At 39.7% G+C, this 25507-nt stretch overlaps 1 protein-coding gene across 3 annotated transcripts in view; it reads right to left on the bottom strand.

The window, feature by feature from the left end:
• Positions 1–25507, bottom strand: part of LOC121322289 (VPS10 domain-containing receptor SorCS3-like) — a 131537-nt gene that overhangs the window by 10993 nt on the left and 95037 nt on the right. For all 3 annotated transcript variants that reach the window (XM_041262059.1, XM_041262058.1, XM_041262061.1), the window contains exons 8-23: positions 25189–25278; positions 24591–24770; positions 22992–23138; positions 21281–21383; positions 19355–19431; positions 18547–18638; positions 16385–16492; positions 15866–15983; positions 15114–15247; positions 11407–11520; positions 10555–10726; positions 5507–5693; positions 4839–4972; positions 4039–4162; positions 2695–2807; positions 408–539 (exon numbers count right to left, since the gene is read on the bottom strand). In XM_041262059.1, coding sequence (XP_041117993.1) covers positions 408–539; positions 2695–2807; positions 4039–4162; positions 4839–4972; positions 5507–5693; positions 10555–10726; positions 11407–11520; positions 15114–15247; positions 15866–15983; positions 16385–16492; positions 18547–18638; positions 19355–19431; positions 21281–21383; positions 22992–23138; positions 24591–24770; positions 25189–25278 — 2025 coding nt within the window. The remainder of the gene's footprint in view (positions 1–407; positions 540–2694; positions 2808–4038; positions 4163–4838; positions 4973–5506; positions 5694–10554; positions 10727–11406; positions 11521–15113; positions 15248–15865; positions 15984–16384; positions 16493–18546; positions 18639–19354; positions 19432–21280; positions 21384–22991; positions 23139–24590; positions 24771–25188; positions 25279–25507) is intronic.

A 25507-nucleotide genomic window follows, 5' to 3' on the forward strand; every position in this document is an offset into this window, starting at 1 on the left:
TCCAAATGGAAAGCACTAGATGAAAACACCCAGGACCTCCAAATGGAAAGCACTAGATGAAAACACCCAGGACCTCCAAATGGAAAGCACTAGATGAAAACACCCAGGACCTCCAAATGGAAAGCACTAGATGAAAACACCCAGGACCTCCAAATGGAAAGCACTAGATGAAAACACCCAGGACCTCCAAATGGAAAGCACTAGATGAAAACACCCAGGACCTCCAAATGGGAAGCACTAGATGAAAACACCCAGAACCTCCAAATGGGAAGCACTAGATGAAAACACCCAGAACCTCCAAATGGAAAGCACTAGATGAAAACACCCAGGACCTCCAAATGGAAAGCACTAGATGAAAACACCCAGGACCTCCAAATGGAAAGCTCTCGATGAGCCTTGTTGCTTACTTGCTCTAAGTCAGCCTCGTTCTTTTTCCTCTCCTCTGTCAGGTTGTAAAGTGGTAAAAGAAAAAGCTCAGCGACAGTGGGGATGCCTGGAAGCACAGCAACTAAAAGCTGCTCTTCTGGAAAATCAGACACCTGCAAAAACACAACAGGAACATCCTTCTAAGCCCTGTATATAATGTCATCTTCTCTATTTACTCCTTTCCTTCAGAAAGCACCAAACCTGAATAGCAATACCTGCTGGGTGAGGCAAGATTTGAGCCATTGCGTTAAAAGCTGCTCCTGATTTAGTTGCATGCACTTACAATCATTATCATTAGGTACCAGTGGCCATGAAGCAAAATTACTAGTGTACAAACTAAATAGTTTGAAATGTTTTATTTTAGCCATACTGTATATTTCTTCAATGTGTGATTATATTATTATTATTATTATTATTATTATTATTATTATTTTTTTTTAAATCAATTGTGAATCAATGACAATATATAATAAACACAATCAAATGCACATCAGGTTTCTTCTTTCACATTTCTTAACATGTATGAACATGTTAGTAAAATAATTATCCTCATGTTCCTTAAATTGCTTTCATTATTGGCGGTATATGGATTATTCCCTGCACATGCAGGTGTAGTCCCCAGGTTTAGAGTCATCGCACTGTTTCAGCAAAACCTTTATTTCTGTATACCAAATACCACAGCAGGCTAAAGGTGTTTATTCAATTCCAGACCTTTTGGAAAAACTTCAAGGTATTCTGAGTTGTGCTGTTTTGTTATAGCAAGGGCCACAAAGCACATAACCTGTGAATGCCAAATGCATTAGATTCAAGCCTGATTTCATTTCTGTCTTCTTCAAATGCATTAGACTCAAGGCTGATTTCATTTCTGTCGTCTTGTTTTTTTAAATGTTGGCTGGCCTGGGAGGGAGACCATTAACATGACTTTAGCCAAATATTTCAAAGTTAACAAGACTTAAAAGTGGCTTAAGAAGCTAGTAATGTCAGCTCAAAACCCCTGGGTCGTATTATTGAAATGCAGTGTTTATTTCGTAAATTGCTATTCACAGTGTTGGCAGTTAGAAAATAAATCACATCAGAGACATGTAACTAACTTGAGACCAAAGTAGACAGCCACCTCAGTGGAAACACTCAAATATTCCCATGATCAATACTGAGTGACGTTGGTGTAGATGGAGCCTGGACTGTAAAGGAAGCCCTGATCATTATCCTTTTACTCCCTTGGTGTCTGCTGCTAAACAAACCAGGTAATAATCACTGTAATAAATCTGAGATGTGAAAAAGCATATACAATATAACCTGAGATGTTTTTAAGGTTGTTTTATATTGGCTTTTGCTGATTTATTTATAAAAGAGAAGCCCATTCCACAATTAAAGTGAAAAAAAACAACAGTACACACATTTGCAGAACATGATACTCATGCACATTTCTGTAGTTTACAATAAATGCATGTGAACCGATAATTTAGAAAAATCCCAATTAATTATCATGAATAATTTCACTTCACCTGTAAATATAACGTACTTAAACACGGGTATAGAATTAGGGTTAGAATTTGGAAGGGTTTATATTTGAAGTCTGTGTTATAAAATGGATTATAAAATGGAAACAGAGAAGATTTTTATTTTTTACAGTAAATACCTTCCTAATTAATGCAGTTAATCTGTGTTTTCACTACTCTGGATGCAAATTGTATTTATTTTGTTCCATCATAGGACTAGAATTTCATGTCAGAACAGTGAACCAGAATGAGTTGCATACATGTAGCCAAATACACTTCTTGATATATTAATGCAAGCTTTCTGAGCAGCATTTATAATAGCTAGTGACTGACTGTACAGTCCCAAAAAGAATAACATTTAGTTTGCACCCTGAAAAGAAATTAAAACAGAGTGAATGTATACCCTCGCAATTTGAACATGCATTTTAAGGAACAAAGGGACAGAGTGAAGCAGTTTGTTGAACTAACATTTTCTGCTCTGGAAAACCCCCATTCTGAATGTGGTTTAGTTTGCCATTGAAATGGACTGACCTCCTCACCCTTTCATGTAATAGGCTGCTCTGCACAGCAGAATCTTCAGGTAGAGGTCAGCGAAGGCAAACAAATACCCCTGAGCTGGTGTCCAGAACTGAGAATGCTGATAAAAGCCTTTCATGCAGTAGTTGCATCTCGTGATTTTTTAATTTTAACGTACAAAGCTGTGCCTCTTCCATGGTAAGCTACCTCAGGTGTATAATACCATGTGAAATCTGCTGCTTAGCACACTTACTTGTACAAGAGCCTTCTTAATGACTTTACCGACATCGTCTCTCCAGTCTGGGATATCAGGGTTATACTCATCAAGATTGGGAGAAAAGGACAACAGCAGAGACTTGAAGAATTCTGCGGATAAAAAATTTGCAGATTTTCTGTTAGCGGTCCAGTGCCTAAAGAAAAGGGCTTGATACCAGGAGGTTCTTGTTTCAAATCCCAGCTCAGCCATTGACCCTAAGCAGGTCATTTAATCACCTTGTCCTCCGGCCTTCGGATGAGACATAAAACCAAGGTCCTATTGTAAGTGACTCTGCAGCAGTAGTTTTTGAAGCATAGTTTACACCCTAGTCTATGTAAATCTCTTTGGATAAAAGCATCTGCTAAATGACTAATTAATAACATAATAATTAGCTAATTAAAAAAAACATGATAATAGAGGATTTGAAACCAATTTAAAATGTGTCTGTTTCCTGTTTGCTTTATTTCCACAATGAGACTGAGGAGTGCTAATCATTTTCTTACCTAAATATCATTGTTAATATGTACACTAGTCCCGTTTATCTTCTATTGCAAATCTTTTTGTTTTACTTGTATTTTGTATTTGTTAGACAACCCATCTGGTTCTAAATTGCTTCCTGTCCTGCTAGCAGGCCATGTGACCTACCACACAAAGTGATTAGTTACCTGTTTGATTTATATCTACATTACTGTACTTGAAAAATCTATATTCTTTCAATACTTCTGTTTCTTAAAAACTATATTAAATTTAAATTTCAAAAGTTTGATTTATGATGTTAACAGTTGCATTTATGTACAAACATTATAATAATTATTATTTAATAATAATTTAAAAATAGCGATACACTGTTGACTGTTGAGTAAAGATTATTTCAGCTGTGGATCTTGCCCATGAGTCCTATTTAACATCACTGCTGTGAAATCAAAGCATACCCTATGTCAGCATTTAATTGCAAAAAAAAAAATAATGTAACATCTGGACCAAAATTAGCCATGAGAGACATTGATCCTGACAACAGAGCAGTCCTCCATTTATTTTATCTACCTGAGCATGACAGGATTATTGTACTTTACCCCCACACACTCACCCACTCCAACCCCCCCACCACACACACACACAACACACACTCTCACCCTAAAAACTGGACTCTTGTCGTGCATTCTTTCTACTGCTTAACCCAACCAGACCCTTAAAATGCCAATCAAATTATACAGATGAATTGGGTCTGAGACATCCAAATTATGAGAGACCAACACAGTGATGGTATTTGTGCAAACCTTAATGGCAATGGATGCTACAATAGCTATCAGTTAATTGGTAGATTGGTATAGGAATCCTCACCATGAACTGCAATTGTCTTTGAGTCCTGCAGTATTACATCGCCAGCAGAGACTTGCACTGTGACAGTGTTCATCCCCTCCACCGTGAAGGTATAGGAGACACTTCCCTCCAGCGTGATCACTGGCTGGAATAGAAAGGTGCAATAACATTGTAATAGAAATGAAGCAAAGTGATGGCTGTGATAGGCAACACTTTACCTTAGATCAAATCACAGAAATATCAAGCATGTGCTTCCAGTGCAGACTAGACTGTCAATCAAATAGCTAGTTTTTTATTTGTCCTTCAATATCAACTATGTCCCCCCTGTGTTCCACAGGTCACCTCTGCCTATCCAGGCTCCACCTGCTTTTGTTGGCTTTGTCGAACAGGGGAGGGCAGCTATCCTACCCCCCTGACATGGCTTTCCTACAGCCAGCCTCTCCAATTATCTGTGAGCTAATTTATGGGCAGGGGATCCTCAAAAGGTGAAACTAAGGGCCAAAGAATGTAGTGAAATATGAATAATGTAATAGTTTTGTCTAGTCTGTTTTTAATCTGTCGCATGAGTTTTCTGCCTGAACACTGATGACTGGTGGAATCTGACACTAAACAGTGTGGCAATTCATATAAAAAACAATTAGGTATTTTTTTATTTTTTATTTTAACCAGATAAAAGTCCATGCATTACTGGAGGCCCAAGGTTTGTTTTAGTTTAGACTTGGGACACACTCCTCTTTCAGTATTATTAAGTGGGAAGACAATTTCAAGCAATTGTTACCATGTAGAAGACAGTTTATTGGCATTCTAAAGAAGCTTCTAACCTCTGTATTGTTTTCAAACCACCAGAAATAAGTCATTGTTCTGGAATGACTGGGCCACACCACAGCAGTGAGGTTGACTTCTTTGTTCTTTATGGCAACGAATGGGACAGAAAGATGAATATGTTCCACTTGACCTGCAAAAAGAATTACAAAACAAAAAAATGACAAAACCAAACCAAATTAAACTAGGCTGTTCCTGTGTCAAAGCCATTACATGTCAGCATATCAGGAGCGTGGGAAAATATTTTGGATTTTAAAACTGTGTAAATCGCTTGTACAACAGAGCAATATTCACACTCCAGGAGCGGAGAGAATTATAACCCATGTCTCTGGATCACCTTTCAGGACAATATTCAACCACGTGGGCCAAAAATTGGCTCCACTCCTTCATACTATTCATCCTATTTTACTGGAGGTAAGCTTCCAGCACAACATTTGGCTAGGATTCCTTTAACCAAGCTCATCCATCTCTTCTATTCATTGCTAGAAATGTGTGTAATATATTTTTGACTAGGTTTAGCTAACAGAAACATTTTGTTATATATATATATATATATATATATATATATATATATATATATATATATATATATATATATATATATATCATTTTTATTTATTTATTTATTTTTTTTTAGACTGATCTCCTCTGATATGGCAATACGTACATGTTATGTGCAGGTAAAGGGTGGTGCTGTCTGACCCCAGGCTGTTTTCTGCCAGAGCGCCCACTCGGAATATGCCAGCAGTCTTGTAAACGTGTTTGATCCCACCCTCTATCAGGCTGAGATTGGAGTAGGAAACTGCAATACCATCTCCAAAATCTAACTGAATATTTGTCCTAAGAGTGTTGCCCTGGGGAAAGATAAAAGTAGATATATTAAATGGCAGACTGTGGCAAGCTGGCGAGTGGATAGAGGCCCAGAGACAGACTGCAGTTCAAAAAAATAACTATTTTATTATAAATAACACAAAAATAAAAGTGCACAAGGGCAAAATAACAGATACTCAAACACAAATAAAGCAAAAACAAAACTCACAAAAATAAAGTTTCCAGGCTGGGCAATGCCTTCACTGGATTTAGAAAATTCAAAAACCACAAAACAAACACCAACCTGCTTCCTCAGCTCCCCCTCCCCAAATGAGAAGCAGAGGCCTCCTTTTATATCAGGTGGCTGGGCACTGATTGATCGTTAATCAACCTAATCAACTAATCAACCCCAGCCACCTGAACATAATAAACCCAGGCAGGTAGGGGAAGTTAACCCCATCCCTGCCAATTTCTAAAGAGCAGAGCTTTGCTCTGCCACACACCTCCCCCCATGTACAACGTACACCGGCCGCAATCGGCCAACTCCCCCCTTCCCCACCCCCCCCCACCCCCCTCCCCCCCAAGAGTCCAATTATGTCCCTTGGGTGGGCTGTTATGGTGGGTGGTGGTGGGCGGGGTTGATGTCGGAGCCCCCAAGCCTTCTTTGGTTGAGGGGGCCCCGAATCTCCAAGGTAGCACGGCGACGGCGGCCCGGCTCCCTCTGGTGGCGGAGGCGGCGACGGCGGCCCGGCTCCCTCTGGTGGCGGAGGCGGCGACGGCCTCTGGTGGCGGAGGCGGCGACGGCGGCCCGGCTCCCTCTGGTGGCGGAGGCGGCGACGGCGGCCCGGCTCCCTCTGGTGGCGGAGGCGGCGACGGCGGCCCGGCTCCCTCTGGTGGCGGAGGCGGCGACGGCGGCCCGGCTCCCTCTGGTGGCGGAGGCGGGCGGCGGCGGGCGGCGGCCCGGCTCCCTCTGGTGGCGGAGGCGGCGGGACGGCGGCCCGGCTCCCTCTGGTGGCGGAGGCGGCCCGGCTCCCTCTGGTGGCGGAGGCGGCGGCCCGGCTCCCTCTGGTGGCGGAGGCGGCGACGGCGGCCCGGCTCCCTCTGGTGGCGGAGGCGGCGGCGGCGGCCCGGCTCCCTCTGGTGGCGGAGGCGGCGGCCCGGCTCCCTCTGGTGGCGGAGGCGGCGGCGGCGGCCCGGCTCCCTCTGGTGGCGGAGGCGGCGGCGGCGGCCCGGCTCCCTCTGGTGGCGGAGGCGGCGACGGCTCCTCACCCCTCTCTGGCTCTGGGGACGACGGCGGCTCCTCGCCCCTCTCTGGCTCTGGGGACGACGGCGGCTCCTCGCCCCTCTCTGGCTCTGGGAGCGACGGCGGCTCCTCGCCCCTCTCTGGCTCTGGGAGCGACGGCGGCTCCTCGCCCCTCTCTGGCTCTGGGAGCGACGGCGGCTCCTCGCCCCTCTCTGGCTCTGGGAGCGACGGCGGCTCCTCGCCCCTCTCTGGCTCTGGGAGCGACGGCGGCTCCTCGCCCCTCTCTGGCTCTGGGAGCGACGGTGGCTCCTCGCCCCTCTCTGGCTCTGGGAGCGACGGAGGCTCCTCCTCCCTCTCTGGCTCTGGGAGCGACAGCAGATCCTCCTCCCTCTCTGGCTCTGGGAGCAACAGCAGATCCTCCTCCCTCTCTGGCTCTGGGAGCGACAGCAGATCCTCCTCCCTCTCTGGCTCTGGGAGCGACAGCAGATCCTCCTCCCTCTCTGGCTCTGGGGACGACGGCAGCTCCTCACCCCTCTCTGGCTCTGGGGACGACGGCAGCTCCTCACCCCTCTCTGGCTCTGGGACGACGGCAGCTCCTCACCCCTCTCTGGCTCTCGGGAAGGTGGCTCACCTCTCTTTATTGGAGTGACCGGTGGATCTCCCATGTCTACCGCCAGGTAATTAACCACCATGAGGGCAACCTCTGGGAAGGAGGCCGGGTGGTGCTGTTCCTCCCACTGTTCCCACCTCTCCCCATCTCGACGCCACAGCGTGTTGATAACTATGGGGAGATCGTGGACGAGGTCTGCCTCAGGGTGCATCAACCAGTCCCAGATCTCCTGGGACGGTGGTGAAGGTGGTGGTGCTGGAGGTAGTGGGGTGGCCCCTGATGCCCGGGGTGAACACGGCACCTCTTCCTGGGCCTGGTTGTAGGGGCATCCTGCCCAGTTGTGGCCGTCCTCCTCACACCGGCCACACCAGTTTGCCGGTGGCACGTCTGGGCAGGACCGCCAACGATGGTCCTCCTTCCCACACCAGGAACACCAAGGGAAGAGGCTGGCCGGGTCCTCCAGCGGTGGCTGCAGCAGCTTACATTTCTTCAGCTGCTGCTGCTTTTCCTGCTTTTGCCGCTGTCTGCTCTTCTTTCCCATTTTTTTTTTTTTTTTTTCAAAAAAAAAAAATTCCCAAAAATTCCACAAAACAAAACAAAAATACTGCTCTGAGCCTCTAGGTGGCGCTATCCCACTTCTAACACCAAATGTGGCAAGCTGGCGAGTGGATAGAGGCCCAGAGACAGACTGCAGTTAAAAAAAAATAACTATTTTATTATAAATAAACAAAAATAAAGTGCACAAGGGCAAAATAACAGATACTCAAACACAAATAAAGCAAAAACAAAACTCACAAAAATAAAGTTTCCAGGCTGGGCAATGCCTTCACTGGATTTAGAAAATTCAAAAACCACAAAACAAACACCAACCTGCTTCCTCAGCTCCCCCTCCCCAAATGAGAAGCAGAGGCCTCCTTTTATATCAGGTGGCTGGGCACTGATTGATCGTTAATCAACCTAATCAACTAATCAACCCCAGCCACCTGAACATAATAAACCCAGGCAGGTAGGGGAAGTTAACCCCATCCCTGCCAATTTCTAAAGAGCAGAGCTTTGCTCTGCCACACAGACTTATTATGATTCATTACTGAAAGCCTTTGGAATCACTAGAGCCTACATAAGCCGCTTTCAATGGATTTTGTTCCATGGTGTTTTTTGTTCAGCAAGGCAGCTGTGGAGAGCCGTTTAAAGTAATACAACAAAGACAATGCTGTTAATAATATATAAAGAATATAAATTGGGTGGTTTAACTTTCTAAATGTTCTGTTTATTCACAGTGGTCACTATTGGGTGTTGGTCCTTCTTTGCAGATGGTCTTTTATATAGGTTGGACTGTGTAAATTATACAGAACAGAATAAGCACATCAGTACAGTCACTCATTGCACCAAGTTATTAAAGCAATGACTGCTAATCAATTCTTGCAATTTACAGACTTCCTTGGGGCTGTGCCTGCTAGCCAAGCACAAGCAGAGGAACTGGTGGTCACAGCTGAACCAGTTTGCAAATCTAAGTTTTCCCTCGAGCACACTGTAACGCAGTCTGATTGGGATATTAATTTGTAACACTGCCTTAACAAGCAAAAGCTGTGCTGCATTATTACAAATGCAAATATTATTTATTTTAAACATAATGCTGGCTTTCAAGCGTTACGGAGCACGAAAACATATGTGATTGCCATGGGTGGCTTGGAGACTTTTTTTGTTTGTTTTGTTTGTTAAAAATAAAAAATAATAAAGTGATTAAAAAACACAGTGCAATGCCTGCTTCAGGGTGGAGTGAATAATCTCCAACAAGCATCATGGGATCTTTAATCTTCACAAAACAGACACAATCTGGGGTTAACCACACTGAAAGGAGGGCTCCGCCAACAGTATCTGAAACCCTATACTGAGCTGGCGTGCTGATAGGCATAAAATGGCACCTCTGTTACTGTCTAGCTCAAAGGTTAAGTGTGTGCTGCCTACTGTGCTGCCAACTTGAATCTATATACAAGAACAACAAAAATGAAAAGAATCAGCTAAGCATTTCTTTATTTATGTTTCCTTAACATTACCATCTGCACAGACACTAAAACAATACAGTTTTACATATAAATGTTTCTGATGAAAAAGAAAATAAGACTTCATTTCATTACTGACGTTACACTTTTTGATATAAAACTGTAAGACACTGTTGCTTTTTATCGCCTCTGCTTTCCTACTCAACTGCATGTACATTTTCAGAATCTGCTCCGCCAGCCACAACCGCGTATTAAATATTTAAGACCATTAGCTCAGCCCACGTATTGCCACCATCTCTGGATTCATGAATATAAATGAAAGCTCAAATCAGCTGGAGAGTTTCCAGATGCATAAGACTGACTGGTTTGAGGACTATTAGTTTTTTATATCATGGCACCCTTCTCTTTAGGAATGAAAGTGGCCTCAATCCCGTAACTCATCATGTAGTAATATGACAAATCTGCCACTGAGAGACCCCAAGAGGGAAACACTTACCTTGCACAGCACAGAAAGAGTACAGTCTGAGAGGTATTGCAACATCACTGGAATAGGTTCCTCTGGTTTAATTTAGAAGAGCGTAACACCACTTGGGAGCAGCATGCCCTCGAAATATGCAGCACCTTTATTTAATAACAGGGTCCAGGTGGGAGGGCAAGTGATTCAAACAGTTTGATGTGGGTGCTGTCGGTTTCCAGCTTTTTGTTTATTTTTTTCTGTTGAAAAGCTGCATTTTCAGGAAACAATGTCCTGTGTGTCTAGGAGTGCAAGACTTCAAGGGCATTCATATGGTAGTCCTGTGGTATGCTTTTTTTCATCAGTTAAATGACACTGCATTGATTTTGTCACAGTTTGAGTGAAAGGGAGCTCTAAAGTTGTTCTACTTTGGGGATTTTTCAGTTTTTTGCCCCTAACAGTTTTGAGAAATGGAAGTAGACATACATGCATTTAGACAAACGTTTCAATCAATGTGTGCATGATGAATGTTTGTTTGTACCACTGTCTTATGATTAAGAGTTAAATAAACCAAAATAAAAGTTTTTACTTGACTCACGTCCTCTAAAAAGACAAGGAAAGTAACATTGCTCCCCTTCGAAGAGATCAGCTTGCCATCGCTGGTGACAAGATGCAGGCCCCGGGGAGCGCGACGAGGGCACTGCTGCTTTCTGGCTGTGTAGATCTCCTTCGCCCCTGCAGTGCAGTTATTGGACACAACCTTCCGGTACCTGCATTGAAAGGGTGTTACTCAGCCTCCAGTAACGACAAATAGTGTCTTGCAGATAAAGTTCTATGATAACTTCTAATGACTGATTAGACTCGGGTGTACATTCGCAAGAAATTTAAAGTACTTTCCAGATTACGCTCTAGTGTGTGTGTGTGTGTGTGTGTGTGTGTGTGTGTGTGTGTGTGTGTGTGTGTGTGTGTGTGTGTGTGTGTGTATATATATATAGATAGAGAGAGAGATAGATAGATAGATAGATAGATAGATAGATAGATAGATAGATAGATAGATTTTTTTATTCCATAATAATCCCAATAATCAGATTGCACACTCAAAACTCCAGACTATTTTTTATTTTATTTTTAACTTGGACTTCCTAGTGCTGAAGTTGATGAGAGTAGTTGGCTTGTGAATAAATAAAGGCTCAGAAACCTGCAGTGTGTAACATGGTTCATGCAATTTACAATTTACCACTTCACCACTCTAGCCATGTGCTGGCCAGTCCTTCTGCAAACATTTTAATCTATTCCAAGTCATTGAAGGTTGACAATATTAGAGCTATTTTACCAGTTTCTGTGTTTGTGAAAGTAATGTTTACAGAATGCATTATCAACACTTCTGACCTTATACTTAGAAAACCTAAAGAGAAACATTATGAAACTACTGGTGCTCATCTGTGCTTACCCAGTGCTGCTGAGATAACTCTGTTCAAGGCTGCAACTTCGGGATACGGTAGTTGGGTTGAACCAGAAGGCAGGCAAACATTTCCCATCTCCACGACGCTCATATCCATAATCACTATTTTGGAGAATTGAAAAGGAGAATGTAATAATGTTAAAATAAATGTATTGACCTATTAATATACTATAAGCCTCATTCACTAAACAGCAGTGATGTGTTTTGCATGTAGTAAACCCCTTTACTGCGTGCTTTGTATACCTACAGTATTCACTAACTAGTGGCAGTCAACCTAGCGCCTGGTAATAAACGATTGGAAAAAGTATTGTGTTCGAGTCATGTAGATATAATGAATAATGTTAAACAATGGAACTATATGCAAATTGCATCACAAAATACTTAGGGCAGACCACTGGTAGTGCAGTGTGTGTGAAACATGGAGGTGGCACTGTGTCACATAATCAGGAGAAGAACACAAATGAGAGCAGAAAAGCTACACAGGAGAGCGAGAAGAAGAGTAAGGGAGAGAGTACTTTGGACCAGGCAGACGTTTATGGCTGTGTGAGGAGGAGGTAATAGCTAGATACAAATTGAGCACACATCATACTAGCATTATATGAGGACATCAAATCTGATCTAGAGCCATGTACAGATCGGAGTCATGCAGTGCCAGGTCTAGTGAAATTGCTGTGCACATTACATCATTCAGCATCTGGGTCGTTTCAGAGCCCCATGTCAGTTTTAGATAGCATGAAATGACAAGGCAGAGTATAGCGGGCTGCCCTTAAGAAATTTCTACATGTTTGTATTTAATCATAGGAATTGGGCTGATCTGATAGTCTTGATTTCAGTCAATGTCACTAATGAAGGCTCATTCAGGTGAGTGTGGGAGGGCTCTTAATAAAATTCTAGACAGATGGCTGACCAATTAATGCACTGATACCAAGAATGAGCTACCAGCCCAAGTGCTTGGTGGGTTAACTGTGCCATTGTAAAGTACTAAAAATTCAAAAAAATAACAAAAAGCAATTATGTTAGTTTAGGTACTGACTCCTTAAAAGCTTCCAAACCAAAAAAAACTTTTGCATACTAATGAAAATCACGATAGGTTTTAAGGTTTTAATTAAGTTAACAATTAAATGAACATGTCAAAGTTAATGATATGCTAATTACAGGGGACTGCAGAAATCCTTCTTGCAAAACCCGCTTTGATTATTCTGAAAAGCCGGACTGTCTAAACTAAATCTGCACAACCAATTCTAATAACAGCCTTGTTCTTGAAGGTAATGCCTAGCTCCCTGTGGATAGATCATTTCAATTATAATTGTACTATCCCCTGTGGAGCGGGCAGTGGGGGGGGGGGGGGGTTTGACTGTCCTAAGAAGGGACATTTTGGGGGGGGGGGGGGGGGGGGGGGTGGGGGGGCACGGAAACCTGACAGGATAAGAAGGGGGGGGGGGGGTAAATTCATAGATTCTGGAGCACAGTACATCTGATTAAACATTATCATATCACCTCACACACAGAGGGAGGCAGAAAGTTCATTAATCCAAGGAGAACATAAAAAAGTACATTTGCATACAGAATAGACATTCTGTGGAAAGTTAATGTTCGCAGCATGATTACACTTGGCATGGAACAATTAAAACATATAGTGACTGGACTCTACATTTCATCTGATTGTACAATTGTTTCTTTCACATATGAAACAACCTTCCACTGTACACTATCTGGTTTGCTTTAATTAAACCACTTCACTTTAGTTTTAATCTTTTTTTCAAAAAGGTTTTAAAATCTGACATTTTTTTTTCTTTTTTCTTGGGAATTAAATAGATCACAATTATTTAACATAGAAATTTGACCTTGACTGACATTTCTTTTACAAGCTATTAAGAGCCACTGCGCAGATTATGCACAAAAGGTTAACATATTATCTATAAAGACATTTTGACATTCACAATACGAATGTATTATAATTGGTCATTTTATTAAGGGAATAACGGTAAATCCTACATAACGACAGCTTTGAAAAAAAAAAAAATCAGTCAGTTGTACCCTATTAGTAATCTATAAGGGACAGTTACAGATCTTTCTCTGATGCTAAATACTTGGATTCTTATGTATTAAAATACAAATCAATTCATCAGATGACTGTAAAAAAAAAAAAAACCCAGCTGCACTCCCATATAAAGTATAAAAACTTTACATAAGACTTGAATGTAAGGTCCGTGGTGGCATTTGCAGGATGGTAAGTGAAAATAATATATCACAAGACACAAGTCTAACAAGGAGTACAAAGTGCAGCTGGCTTCATAACAGGGCATACTGCAACAGGCAAGTTTAAAATGTTTAGAATTTTAAATTTGGCAGGGATGGGGTTAAAATTCCATCGCTGCCAAATCCATGAGCAGAATGTCGCTGAGGCTTAATTTAATAATTGGTGATCAATTAAACCCAGCCACATGCTATAAAAGAGGAGACAGATCTTTTGTTTAAGGGAGAAGGGGGTTCAGTGAAGGCGCTGCCAAGCAGAGAAAGGGAAAGGAAAAGGGAAAGAGAAAGAGACAGACCAGTCTTGACAATACATAACCATAAGAAACTGTCCATTTATAAATCACAAATAACTGTTTGGGCAAAATAGCAAGAACAACCCCCCATTTGAATCAGCCCCGGTGTCAGCCCATAATGTTTTCTCTTCATTTGGGTTCCCATTAAGAACAAGGCACTTTTTAAATGGCTATAAATTTTACGAATATATAGTACTGGTAAAAAAAAAAAAAAAACAACAAAAGAACAGATCCTTCTCAAAAATATCAGTTTAAAAAGTGGTCCAAATTGAAAATGCTTTTATAAAGTTGCAACAAAGAAGATGCCGTGAAGGGAAGGATATGGCATAGTGGTTGCTCTGTAATCTTGAATTGACTGCTTATGGTATGCTCTGTGGGAGGGGAAGAAGTCATTCAGAAGCTGATGCCAAGAAACTTTAATTCTCACCATGAGTGTTCCTTGGCAAACCCTGTTCCTGCACAGCACATCATAAACAAGGGACAGAATCACTTCGATCCAAGTCACTGCCAAATACGATTACTACCTGTACAATGGTGCTACACTGCATTACTCATTACATACATATTTGTGGACTTTCTACTTAGGTCAACCTAATTAGGAAAGGTTTTTGTACCGTAAGTTAATAGATTTTCCACCCCTGAAACCTGAACAGAAATCAGCATAAGGGAATAAAACACAATATACAAGGCGTATGATATTGTTATTCCTTCAATGTCTTATTACCTTTCAGAAGCCATATTCACATTTCTGAAAATGTTGGAGAGAATCAGCTGCCATTCCACAATTAGACACTTCTAAAACACAGTTGCAGTTACAGGCCATTTATATAACATTTTTAACAGCAATGTTCACAGCTCTATAATTAAGCCTGACTGCAGTTATGTTTTGATGATATCATATAATGAGGCTGGTATCAGCGTGCTGTAATGAGACTACATTGTGCAAAAACAAAATATTCAGTTCTCAAAATCCCTGAACCTGGTGGTATGAGATAGGAGTTGCTATGTTTGGCCATCCTGCTTTGTCAATTGTCGAATCAGTGAACCCACGTCTCAAATGCATGCATTTCTTTCTTTATCTAGACAAAGCAAGTTTGCATAGTTAGTTGCATCACATCCTATAAGGCAATGCGTTCGTTCACTTACCATTCAAAATCAGAGGCAGCACAGATACATGGCTCTGAGGACAATATTCTGGAATAGTCCTTTCCCAGCATGCAGTGGTTTCCTGGCCTGCGCTTCATGTAGATCTGCTTTTCTCCCATTACACAAGGTTCACCCTGGTAAAAAACACACGGTTTCTGGTATAATTTGGCATTCTGTTATTATGTGATGAAAATGGTAACATTATGGGCACTATTCACAAAACTTGAAGGTCATTTTTAAGGAAGGTTTTGTTAAGCTCTATCTCAGAGCAAGCTCAAAGATTGGTCTCATTTTTCAAAGAGTTGTTTTGTAGGGACACATTTTAAGCGGCTTCCTATTTGTTTATTTATTTATTTCCCTATGTTCATAGGAATGTACAATTGTTGCAGGTCAGTACATTGAATACAAGCAACAGCTTATCAGTCATGATCTTAATAAAGGCGTTATTTTGCGAGACTCACAGACCCAGACATGTTCCACGTATTCGATATGAACAGAAACAGGTTTTTGGAACTTCTTGTTCCACCAAACAAGAGGAACGGTTTACCAGATCATATTGTTCATGTCTGTCCCGTCTTTTCTTTTTCACAAAATAACGGCTGCAATTTTAATTGGATGTCTCTGACACAACTGCCTCCTTGCTATCTCATTGGCCTCAGGTTTTCCCAGTACTTAACTAAGTTCTACCATTAGAATTTGGTAAATGGAGTACACAAAGGGGGTCAGATGACAGTACACTATACTATCCTCACCTGGTTGTTTAGATGCCAGGTCTGATAGTCTCCCTCCGTGCACCTCCTACTGAATATAGACTTGTAGTCAATCTTAACGAGCTGCCACTCAGAGCGATGACTGAAGTGTCCAAAAAACCTAAAATAAAAGAGGGAAAACAACATGTATACTGTAGCAATTAAACTGCTTTCAGATAGTGACTTACTAGCAGATGAGAGTTGCTTGGTTTATAATAGCAAATTGTCTACAGTGGTCATTACCTGTAGATAACTGACTGATCTGTAAGCATGGTCAATTATCTTGCAGGTAATGACTGCTACATTGGGTAATATTGCAAGGCTTAATAAATAAGTACCGCTATTCTATTTTCATGCAGAGTATAATAATTCCATATTATGATGTTTGTCAACCTATAATTAAACCAACGGACCCAAATCTATTTTTTCCCTAGATGTACAACAACTTCAGAACTCATCTAAGGAAATAAACTTGGGGTTTGTCAGAAGGTAGAATATTATTATAATTCAAAGCACACGTACGTCATTATCTGACTCTCTATTCCAGGCTCCACCAGCACTCCATCTACAAACAGTGGGGCCAAGGTAAAGCTGTATTTGCTCCACTGTTTCCCCTCATCAAAGCTTATCCTGTTGGAAAAATAAAATAACTTTGTATTTTCTTATAAGTCAAAATATCAATTACATCAGCATCTAGTTGATTGTTAATTATTAAGGTACACACATAGGGATGAGCTCCTCCATTATATCCACACCGTAAAATATATGAATCTCCAGCAGGAGATAATAAAGGCTGGTCTTATAAATTGTAAGTCACAGATCTTGTGTCACTACACACTGATCTCATATTTGGTGTGAACTGAGAACAAAATCAATAGTAATATATATCGTCACATGTTTGAGAGCAGTATGACATGCCTTTATTGATAAAAATCAATACTATTAAGACCACACCAACTGCTACGACTATGTCTATGATGACTACTACAATGGTGACTACTGTTATTATAACCTTGAGTGTGGTTGGGGGAGCAGGAGCTAGGACTCCTTCCCCGTTCTTTCCCAGCAATAATATCATCCAATCTCCCTATTTAAACCCTGCATCATGCCTTTGTTCTCTGTCTTGTGTTTTTCATTTTTCCATTCTACCTTCCTCCTCCACTACGCTGCTCCACCTTTGCAATGGTCTCCCCCTGGGGGTAAATGAGGTGCACTTCCCAGCCTCAGAGGCCCAGCCCTGCTGGCCCCATCTGCCAGGAAGGTTCTTCCAAATCTGTCCTAACCCTCTTCCATTTCCAAATCTGTCCTAACCCTTTTCCATTTCCAAACCTGTCCTAACCCTCTTCCATTTCCAAACCTGTCCTAACCCTCTTCCATTTCCAAACCTGTCCTAACCCTCTTCCATTTCCAAACCTGTCCTAACCCTCTTCCATTTCCTTATTCTCCACCCTCTAGGTTCCCCTCCCCAACCTTGGAGGCCGACTAGTTTGGTCTCACCTCTAAAAATGTAAAAGAATATTCACCTTTATCGACCAAAAAACACAAGAAAAACTGTCAAACTGCAAAGCGTTGACATTAATTATTTCACAGGATGTTAGGTTTGAATACCACCACAAAGTGCCCACAGCACTGCTCTTGAATTATTAACAAGAAAGACGACTACAAATGTCCTACTCCACTATGAAAAACTCAAAACCTACCAAACAGCATTGTTGCTTTCTGGCAATGGGTACCTTGCATTGAGAGAAGAAGGGCAGACAATAAAAAGCTTAGAAACTTTCCAAACTGCTCTTTAAATTATAAAGAGTAATACAAATGTCATCTTTCTTTTTAAGTTCATACCAAAGAAAGAACACAAGGGCAAATTTCCATTGCATTACACTGTATTTTGTGTAGTAGTAAGTATTTAATTGTTATTCAACTATCTGTTTATTGAATTACAAATATACTGTAAGTCTATTGTTTGTTTATTAACATGAATTTCAACACAATGGATAATCCAAATTAAACACTTATTTATGACACACAAAACAATGCATTCATTCAAAAACAAGCAAAAAAAGGCAAAGGCCAGGATTCTCCAATCAAATATTTAGTAACCAAGTACCACAATCTTTAGAGTAGATTGTCCACTAGTTTCCAATTTTTGGGAGAATGTGCATGAGTGTGTGTTGTATAGAAGTAGTGCATTATATGCCAAGATTTTTATATTCTATATAGTGCACTGGTGTTTTTACTAGAGTAGTATAAAGAGGTGCATGTTATACAAGGACTTTAACCCAAGGCTACTCAACAATGCGTGTTAAACATGGAGTGCCGCATATACGTTGGATAGGTCATTTTATACCGAAAATTACAGTACTTGAACAGCATTTGTCAGAATGTCTCAGATTTAGTAAATACCATAAGAAATCAAGATGCATGTACTTATGCTTAACCTATTAAGTACAGAATTCATTTTTCTATAAACAAAAAAAAATCTGGATTTATGTTATTTGACACATTACATTCAGACTTAACTAGAATAAGTTATCATAGCCATGCAGTTAAAGAGAAAATTAGATATAAGGTAGATAGAAGTAAAACAAAGGTTAAAAAAAAAAAAAAAAGGTCTGTACTACAGCATTTAATTGGGTTAAAAGGCATTCAATGTAACGGTTCATTCGAGTAGTTGTAGAACTTACACCAGATGTCTGATAGGCAGTGATGTCTGTTTAACAGCAATCAGAGCTCCACCCTTATCCAGGAACCAGATACTGTGCTCTTCATCAAAAATCTAGGAGACACACAGGAACACTTTTCAGTACTTCAGCTTATGCAAAAGTACTATATTAACAGGGAAGCTCGATGTGTCGCTTGTATGAAGTGTTTGGAGTGCAGAAAGGCTGCTCAGGTGATTCTTCCTGTCATCATCTTATCAATAACATATAATAGTGAGTGAACTGTGTGAAGTGACCCGTGATAATTGACCCTACAGTTCACTGTGTACTACTTCCACATAAACAGCACTATCACTTTAGACTCAAACAGCTTGCTACTGTCCTGTACAAAACTTAAATACATTAAAACATGTCTTCAAGAACCACAGCATACATTACCAGCCAGTTTACTCATTATGTTCTTTTTATGATGTAAAATGTCAACATCTAAGTGCGCCACAACTTCAGTATTTGTAAGTATTTAATAAATAAATCAATAAATACATAAATAAAAATAAATAAAAATAATAATAATATAATAATAATAATAATAATAATAATAATAATAATAATAATAATAATAATAATAATAATAATAATAATGTCATTAAGTTTCAGAGAAAAAAAAAAACGATGTGCAATTGTCAAGTATGAAAAAAACTCCTAACTATATTTTTTTATCACACTGTTGATTATTACCTATTTCCAAGGTTACAGATCCTCATTCCAGAAAGATCTCAACTTCTTATAGTGATAAAAAAAAAAACAGTACTTACAGTGACCCCAATCTCACCTGTCTCCAGCTGTTCCCCGCATCAGTGGATATGAACATTCCAACATCGCTGAACGTAAGCTCAGCGCCTATATTACCTGTAGAAAAACACACACACAATATATACACACACACACACACACTCAGGGATTGCACCAGATCCCAGATCCACTATCCTTTTGTCTGACAGATGAGAATTAAACAATTTTGAAATGATAAAAGAAAAAACTCTATATTCTGAACATGTACAAGATAAAAACACTTTCCTGTTCCAGGAATTGAATAAAAAAATTGTAACGATATATTTAGGATGCAAATGTCTAGCTTTTATTAAACCCCAAACGGCAAAACACCCAGAAATGAGTTTACAAATGTTTTTATTTTGAGGTTCATTAAGGAACAATGATAAACATTCTGTTTAGTTATGTGGAATTAATTATTAGCACAAACGCAAGGGGGAAGACTATTCTCATTAAGAGTCACTATAATAAAATATTGTAGTAGCCATTCAAACAAAACAATGTATCTAATAAGGAACAGGATCTATAACAGCCTATATTCACACATTGACATGTTTTTTCTAGTCCTAAAACCTTTAAAACAGAACTGGCACACTGTGAATACAATCAACTGGTGGTTTATTAAAGACATCCACAACACATGAGTGTTTGATCTGCACATAGCTCTTTCATATGTGTCTGTAGAGTTAATATAGTATATCACTGTCATCTATGAGACGGGTCTCATTTCTCACATATGAAAGTTTGTGCATTTAAATTGAGCACTGTGATAAATGGTGGTAATTAAACACGCTTTATTTGCATTCATGACCAATTTATATTATTCACATTAAATCTGTTTGTTTTTTTTCCCACTAAATTCTGTCTATCTGTTTATTGTGACAGTGTTCAAAATGTTTGTAATATTCTGATTCCGGTGTGTTTTGTCTTTCTGTAGGATTTATCTTAAGAGGAGAGGTGGTGAGCATAGATAATATTGAAGAGGGGGATCGATGATATGCAGATTACTGTACAGCATATAAATCACATTGACCTTAGTAAAAACGGGATCTGGGTTACAGTTTTGCGGGCTAGTGCTAATTCACCTCTTGACTGGTTAAAACAAAGATTGACAGGCATTACAGGTCCAATTTTGATGTACTTTAACACTGAATAGTGGAAACGGAGAGTTAAGTTAATTTCACAATCACTTTATCAGAATCAATTTCTAGTCACGCAATGATTTTATTTTGAATTCTAGTTTTTGTGTGTTTGTTTCCAGCAACTAAATCAGGATGTGTAAAATGTGACATTGAAAAGGAAAACAAATGCCCGAGCAGTCAAAGGTTGTGAATACTTTGTGGTCTGCCAGCCGGTGACTGTGTGAATATTATGTGTTTATGCCGACAGATTTGTGTGATTCATTTTGTCAGAATGACTCTGAACCAGTTTATTAAATGAGAATCTCAGCTGAAGCTACAGCACCCCTGACTCATCTCACCATTTCAAAGACATGGTCGATTAAGCAGCTGCTCAGGCATTGCTAAATAATGCTATCTAAAGGGAACTTTCGTTTTAAAAAAAAAAAAAAGCATTGCCATTCCTATGTTAATTAGTTATACATTTCTACACAGTGTAATACAAAGGTTCTCATAACTACCTTTTTACAAATTTAATATGATACATATGAGTGTATATACTGTGGCGTTTATCCATTTTCCAGGAATAACATGATGCTTTAACCTTTAGGGAGCCCATCAAAACCTTGACAAAGCCAGCTGTCTTGTAAAATGTATCAGTAAGCTCACTTTAAAAATAAAAGAGCACTTCGTAAAAAAATTTAAATGTTCGACTGAACAAATTAAGGGTTGTTTCTTTAGAAATAGTAAAAAAAAAAACCATAATCAGCTAAGGGAGGGAAGAGACAGTATAAGAACAGGTCAGTTACCTGTTGCCACTATAATCCCAGGAGCAGACGCCTTGCTTGAGATGCTTCCAGAAGTGTATGGATTCTCTGAAACCTGCAAGTGTAGATGCAGGGAACAAAATGGCTATGGAAAACAAAAAAAAAAGAATATATTTATATTCCACCACATGGGGTCCATACAAGCAACACTGAAACCCGTTTTGTAAAGTACACTTTTCATAGTATTTAAAGACTAAAGGCACTCATTTCAAATATTGTACAGCAATATTCAATTAAAAAGAACAAACTCCAAAAAGCCACGTCAATTATGCTGTTACATTCCGTGTTAGCTATTGTTTCATATCAAACCCTGTAGGTTGTGCTGTTCTATTTGTACAGTGAAGGAAGTTACTGACATTTAAATCTACACTTATGTTTTCTTTAATAAACAATACTAAAAGCAATACCTATGTGACAAAGTAGTGGAGCCCTGACAATAAACTAAGGGAAGGCTGTTAAACATCACGACATGGTAAAAGTTTAGTTTAGGTATCCGATTATAAACAATATATTAATTATTATGCTATTAACAATTATAGAATATGATTAAAAATAATAAGACTATTATTGTACACCTTTGTTTTGTTGCTATTGTTCATAATCACTTATAACGGATATAGTCTGTCTGCCTGTCTTTTCAGGTTTGTTTGTGTTTTGATGCCTGTCTGTCTTTATATGCCTGTCTCAATTGTATGGGACTGCTTTGCTTTTGCAATTATAATATACAGTTACTAAACACTTGAGCTGTTTTATTTATTTATTTATTGCTATTATTAATAATCCCTCATAACAGATACCTAAACTAAATGTTGCATTCCTAATAGCTTTTTCCAGGCTGTTGAACACCTTCACAAGACCATTATATGTGTCGAGACCCCAGGAAAGGTAAAACGCTGTTGATCTGTCCAAGACTTTGCTGGATAATAGTACTGAACTTCTTCCTTTAAAAAAAAAAAAACCTCACCTCTAATTATAGTCAAATAAATGTACGATTACATCTGACCTTTAGTTCTTCTTTCCCAGCTCCAGTTGTCTCCTCAATTGGATTGGTTTTGTGCTACTAACCATTCTAAATGATTTTTCTAATTGTCATCCATTACACACAATATCAATGAAAAGCTTTTAAAAGGGAAAAATGAACAACTGAAAGAAGGGGTCTAAAGGGAGAAGCCTCTAAATGGGTTGGCATGAAGGTTAACAGGAGAAAGAACTAGACAGGCAGGTTGCCATGGCTGCCCATTTAAAAACATTGCATCATAACCTTTATTTGCTAGAAGATCTCCTCCCTTAACCCTTTCAGTCCTGATTTTTTTTTAGCATATATATTGGTAAATGCAACTTTAATGTCCCATCAATACTTTAAGCACGCTATACTGCACTCAGATAAGGCTAAATGCAAATTCATCCTCTACAGGATTTATTGTAAAATCAAATGTAATAAAGAGGGTTTTAAATAGATGGATATACTGTAAATATGATGTATTAGGACATGATGTTCCAAGCTGTCTGCTTGAGACAACACTTCAACAGTACAGCACTGTTCTGTTGCCCAACATTAACATAGTACTGGGACTCATGGTCAAGCCAAGAGTATCCTGAATGGGTTGTAACAACTGAGATAGGCTTTGGGAAAAGAAGGTCAGGGACTACAGCTGAAGCTAATATGTACAATAGCTTAGAAAAAGGTGCTCACCAGAATACAACGGATGGGGTTTCCCCTCAGGTCTGTGGCAGGTGCCTTCAGCAAACGCCAGTCCCTCCCTTTATTGTATGTGATGTAGGTCTTCACTTGGCCTTCAAGCTTCTTGTTCGCAATGAACAATCCTTTTATCCCTGCTACCTAGGAAAAATTGACACAGTTAAATATATATAAGGGCAGCTGGCTCTTTAAGATGCATTATATATATATAGGGTGAAAGTAAGTTTAACATCAACGTATGTTCCCTACCTATTGGCAGGTATTAGGACCCTGGGCATAGGGAGTATACACTCCATCTTTGGTAATGGCAGCTGAAGCCAGGGTTTACCTGAAGAAGTATGGGCAAGGTGGCTGAGGTGATTGAGCAGATTAGCAGCTCAATCACCTAGCCACCTTAATTGGTAATTGGAATCAGCTGCACTTGATTCCAGTCTGTACACAAACTGAGGCTTTCAGATTGTTAGAGGAGAGAAGAATGGAGATTGTAAGAGCAGTTGCTGCTAAAACTAAATAGTGTAAGTAAACAGAATAATGAAAATACTCTTGTACAATTTTGGCGAAAAAAGGAATAGCCTTTCCCCTTTATAAAGGAAGTTTTGTTTGATAGTGTCTGAAGGTCAGACTCTTGAGAGTGAGTTTAGGACCAGAAAAAGGGTTAGGTTTATGTTTGTGTTTTGTTTTGTTTTACACAAGTGTAAAACTTGTTGTTTTTAAAGTGACAGAACCCTTGCTATTTACTTATGTAAATAATGTAAATAAAAGTGTGCTACGGGTATTTAACAGTATCTTGAGCCTCTGGAATGATTTCGAAAGCAACAAGACATTAATGTTGTGTCAGAGGTGCCTTCCGGCACTAGACGACAGGGGGACACTATATCACAATATACATATACATATACATTATATAGGCAGCAAAGAAAGAAGAGAGTTGCTGTGCAAAGGTTAGGCTGTTAAAAATGCTGAGAGACCCTGGTACCTCAGAAGCTACCTGGAGAGAAAACTGTTCTATCATTAGAGCAGAGAGATCAATAAGGAAAGTACTCATTTTGCCAAATGCCACAACTAATCTATCACTATTTGTTGTTTCTAATAATCTTTTTTTTATTTGTTTCCTTCCTTGGCATTTGGAAGGAACATATATCAGAATTTGATATGTATTTATTTATTTTACATTTGAATTGTGGTCATTATTGATTATGTGTGTGGTTTGCACCTCTAATATTTTTATATATAATAAGATAGTATCAGATTGATTTTAAAAAAGGTCACATCAGATTAGCTTCTTCAACAAAGCATTTAAAAGCCGAAAACTACATAACAAACATGGCTTTCCATACAAAAAAAAAACACAGAAATTATGTATTACAATTCTTTTATGATGTCCACGACGGTGATAATCTTCACTTGTTATTATCTATATCTAAATATATATAACTTACATTTGAATTTGTGCACCGTGGTAATCAATCCACATTGCCCCCCCCCCCCCCCCCCCCCCCCCCCCCCCTGCCCCGGGGTTCAGCCCTGAGCAGAGTCGACTATATGAGCCACTTTTTGTACAGCATTGTCAGATAGATGGCTGTGAACACATACCTCATAGAGGTCAATCATGATGTTCCCCTCCAGTCCTCTGCTGGTCTTTACATGCTCCAATGCAAGAGTGAAGTAGATCCCTCGGGTCTCTGATATGTACAGGTTATAGGTGTCATTCTGGTACCACTCCTGCACAGCCGCAAACACCTGGTTCTCATTCGTACTGATAATGTGCATGTCCTGTCAAAGGAAGGCGTGAGCTATCAATTGAATCAACTGGTTTAAAGTCAAGAGCAGTGTGTACTACACTACTGGAAAACAGACAAAACAAGCAACCACTTAACCAGTGTATTCGAACTACTTGAGCATCAAGATACTGGGGCAGTGCAGAATACAATTCAATGAAATACCAAAGCTAGCATCACCAAAGCAACATTGTTAAGCAAATTGTTAACAAAACCAGATCATTGTTGGCTGACATTAAGTTTTTTTTTTGTTTATTTGTTTTTAAATATAAATTAACGATTAGTGTTGCAGTAACCTTTACTAGAAAAAGTAAGTTTTTGCAGTTACAGAATGATTTATGTTATTGCTCATAGCAGTGTTAAAACAGAATAGTGAGAATGAACCAATAAATACAATTTAACATTGTCGTTACCTTTGGCAGTGCGTATTTCGGTAATTTGATTTGAACAAAAGTCTCTCTCCGATAGGACACATAGTAAGTAGCTCTCCCACCTGTTGTAACCTACAAATAAAAAGAGTTGGCAAGGTTGGATCATGTATAGAAAGATCAAGAGGCGACTGGATGAACCAAATGATTATTAATAGCAACTGTAATCTTGAATTCGTGTATCTGACAGTACAGTTCCATGGTGTTATTCAGTATATAAAGATGAATGTGTTGAATTCAGTGTACATATTCACCAACAGGAAGAGGTACTGAACTTTTTATTTCCTTGTCAAATATTAAGTAA

The sequence above is a fragment of the Polyodon spathula genome, chromosome 10, assembly GCF_017654505.1.
Source record: "Polyodon spathula isolate WHYD16114869_AA chromosome 10, ASM1765450v1, whole genome shotgun sequence".
Classification (NCBI taxonomy): domain Eukaryota; kingdom Metazoa; phylum Chordata; class Actinopteri; order Acipenseriformes; family Polyodontidae; genus Polyodon; species Polyodon spathula.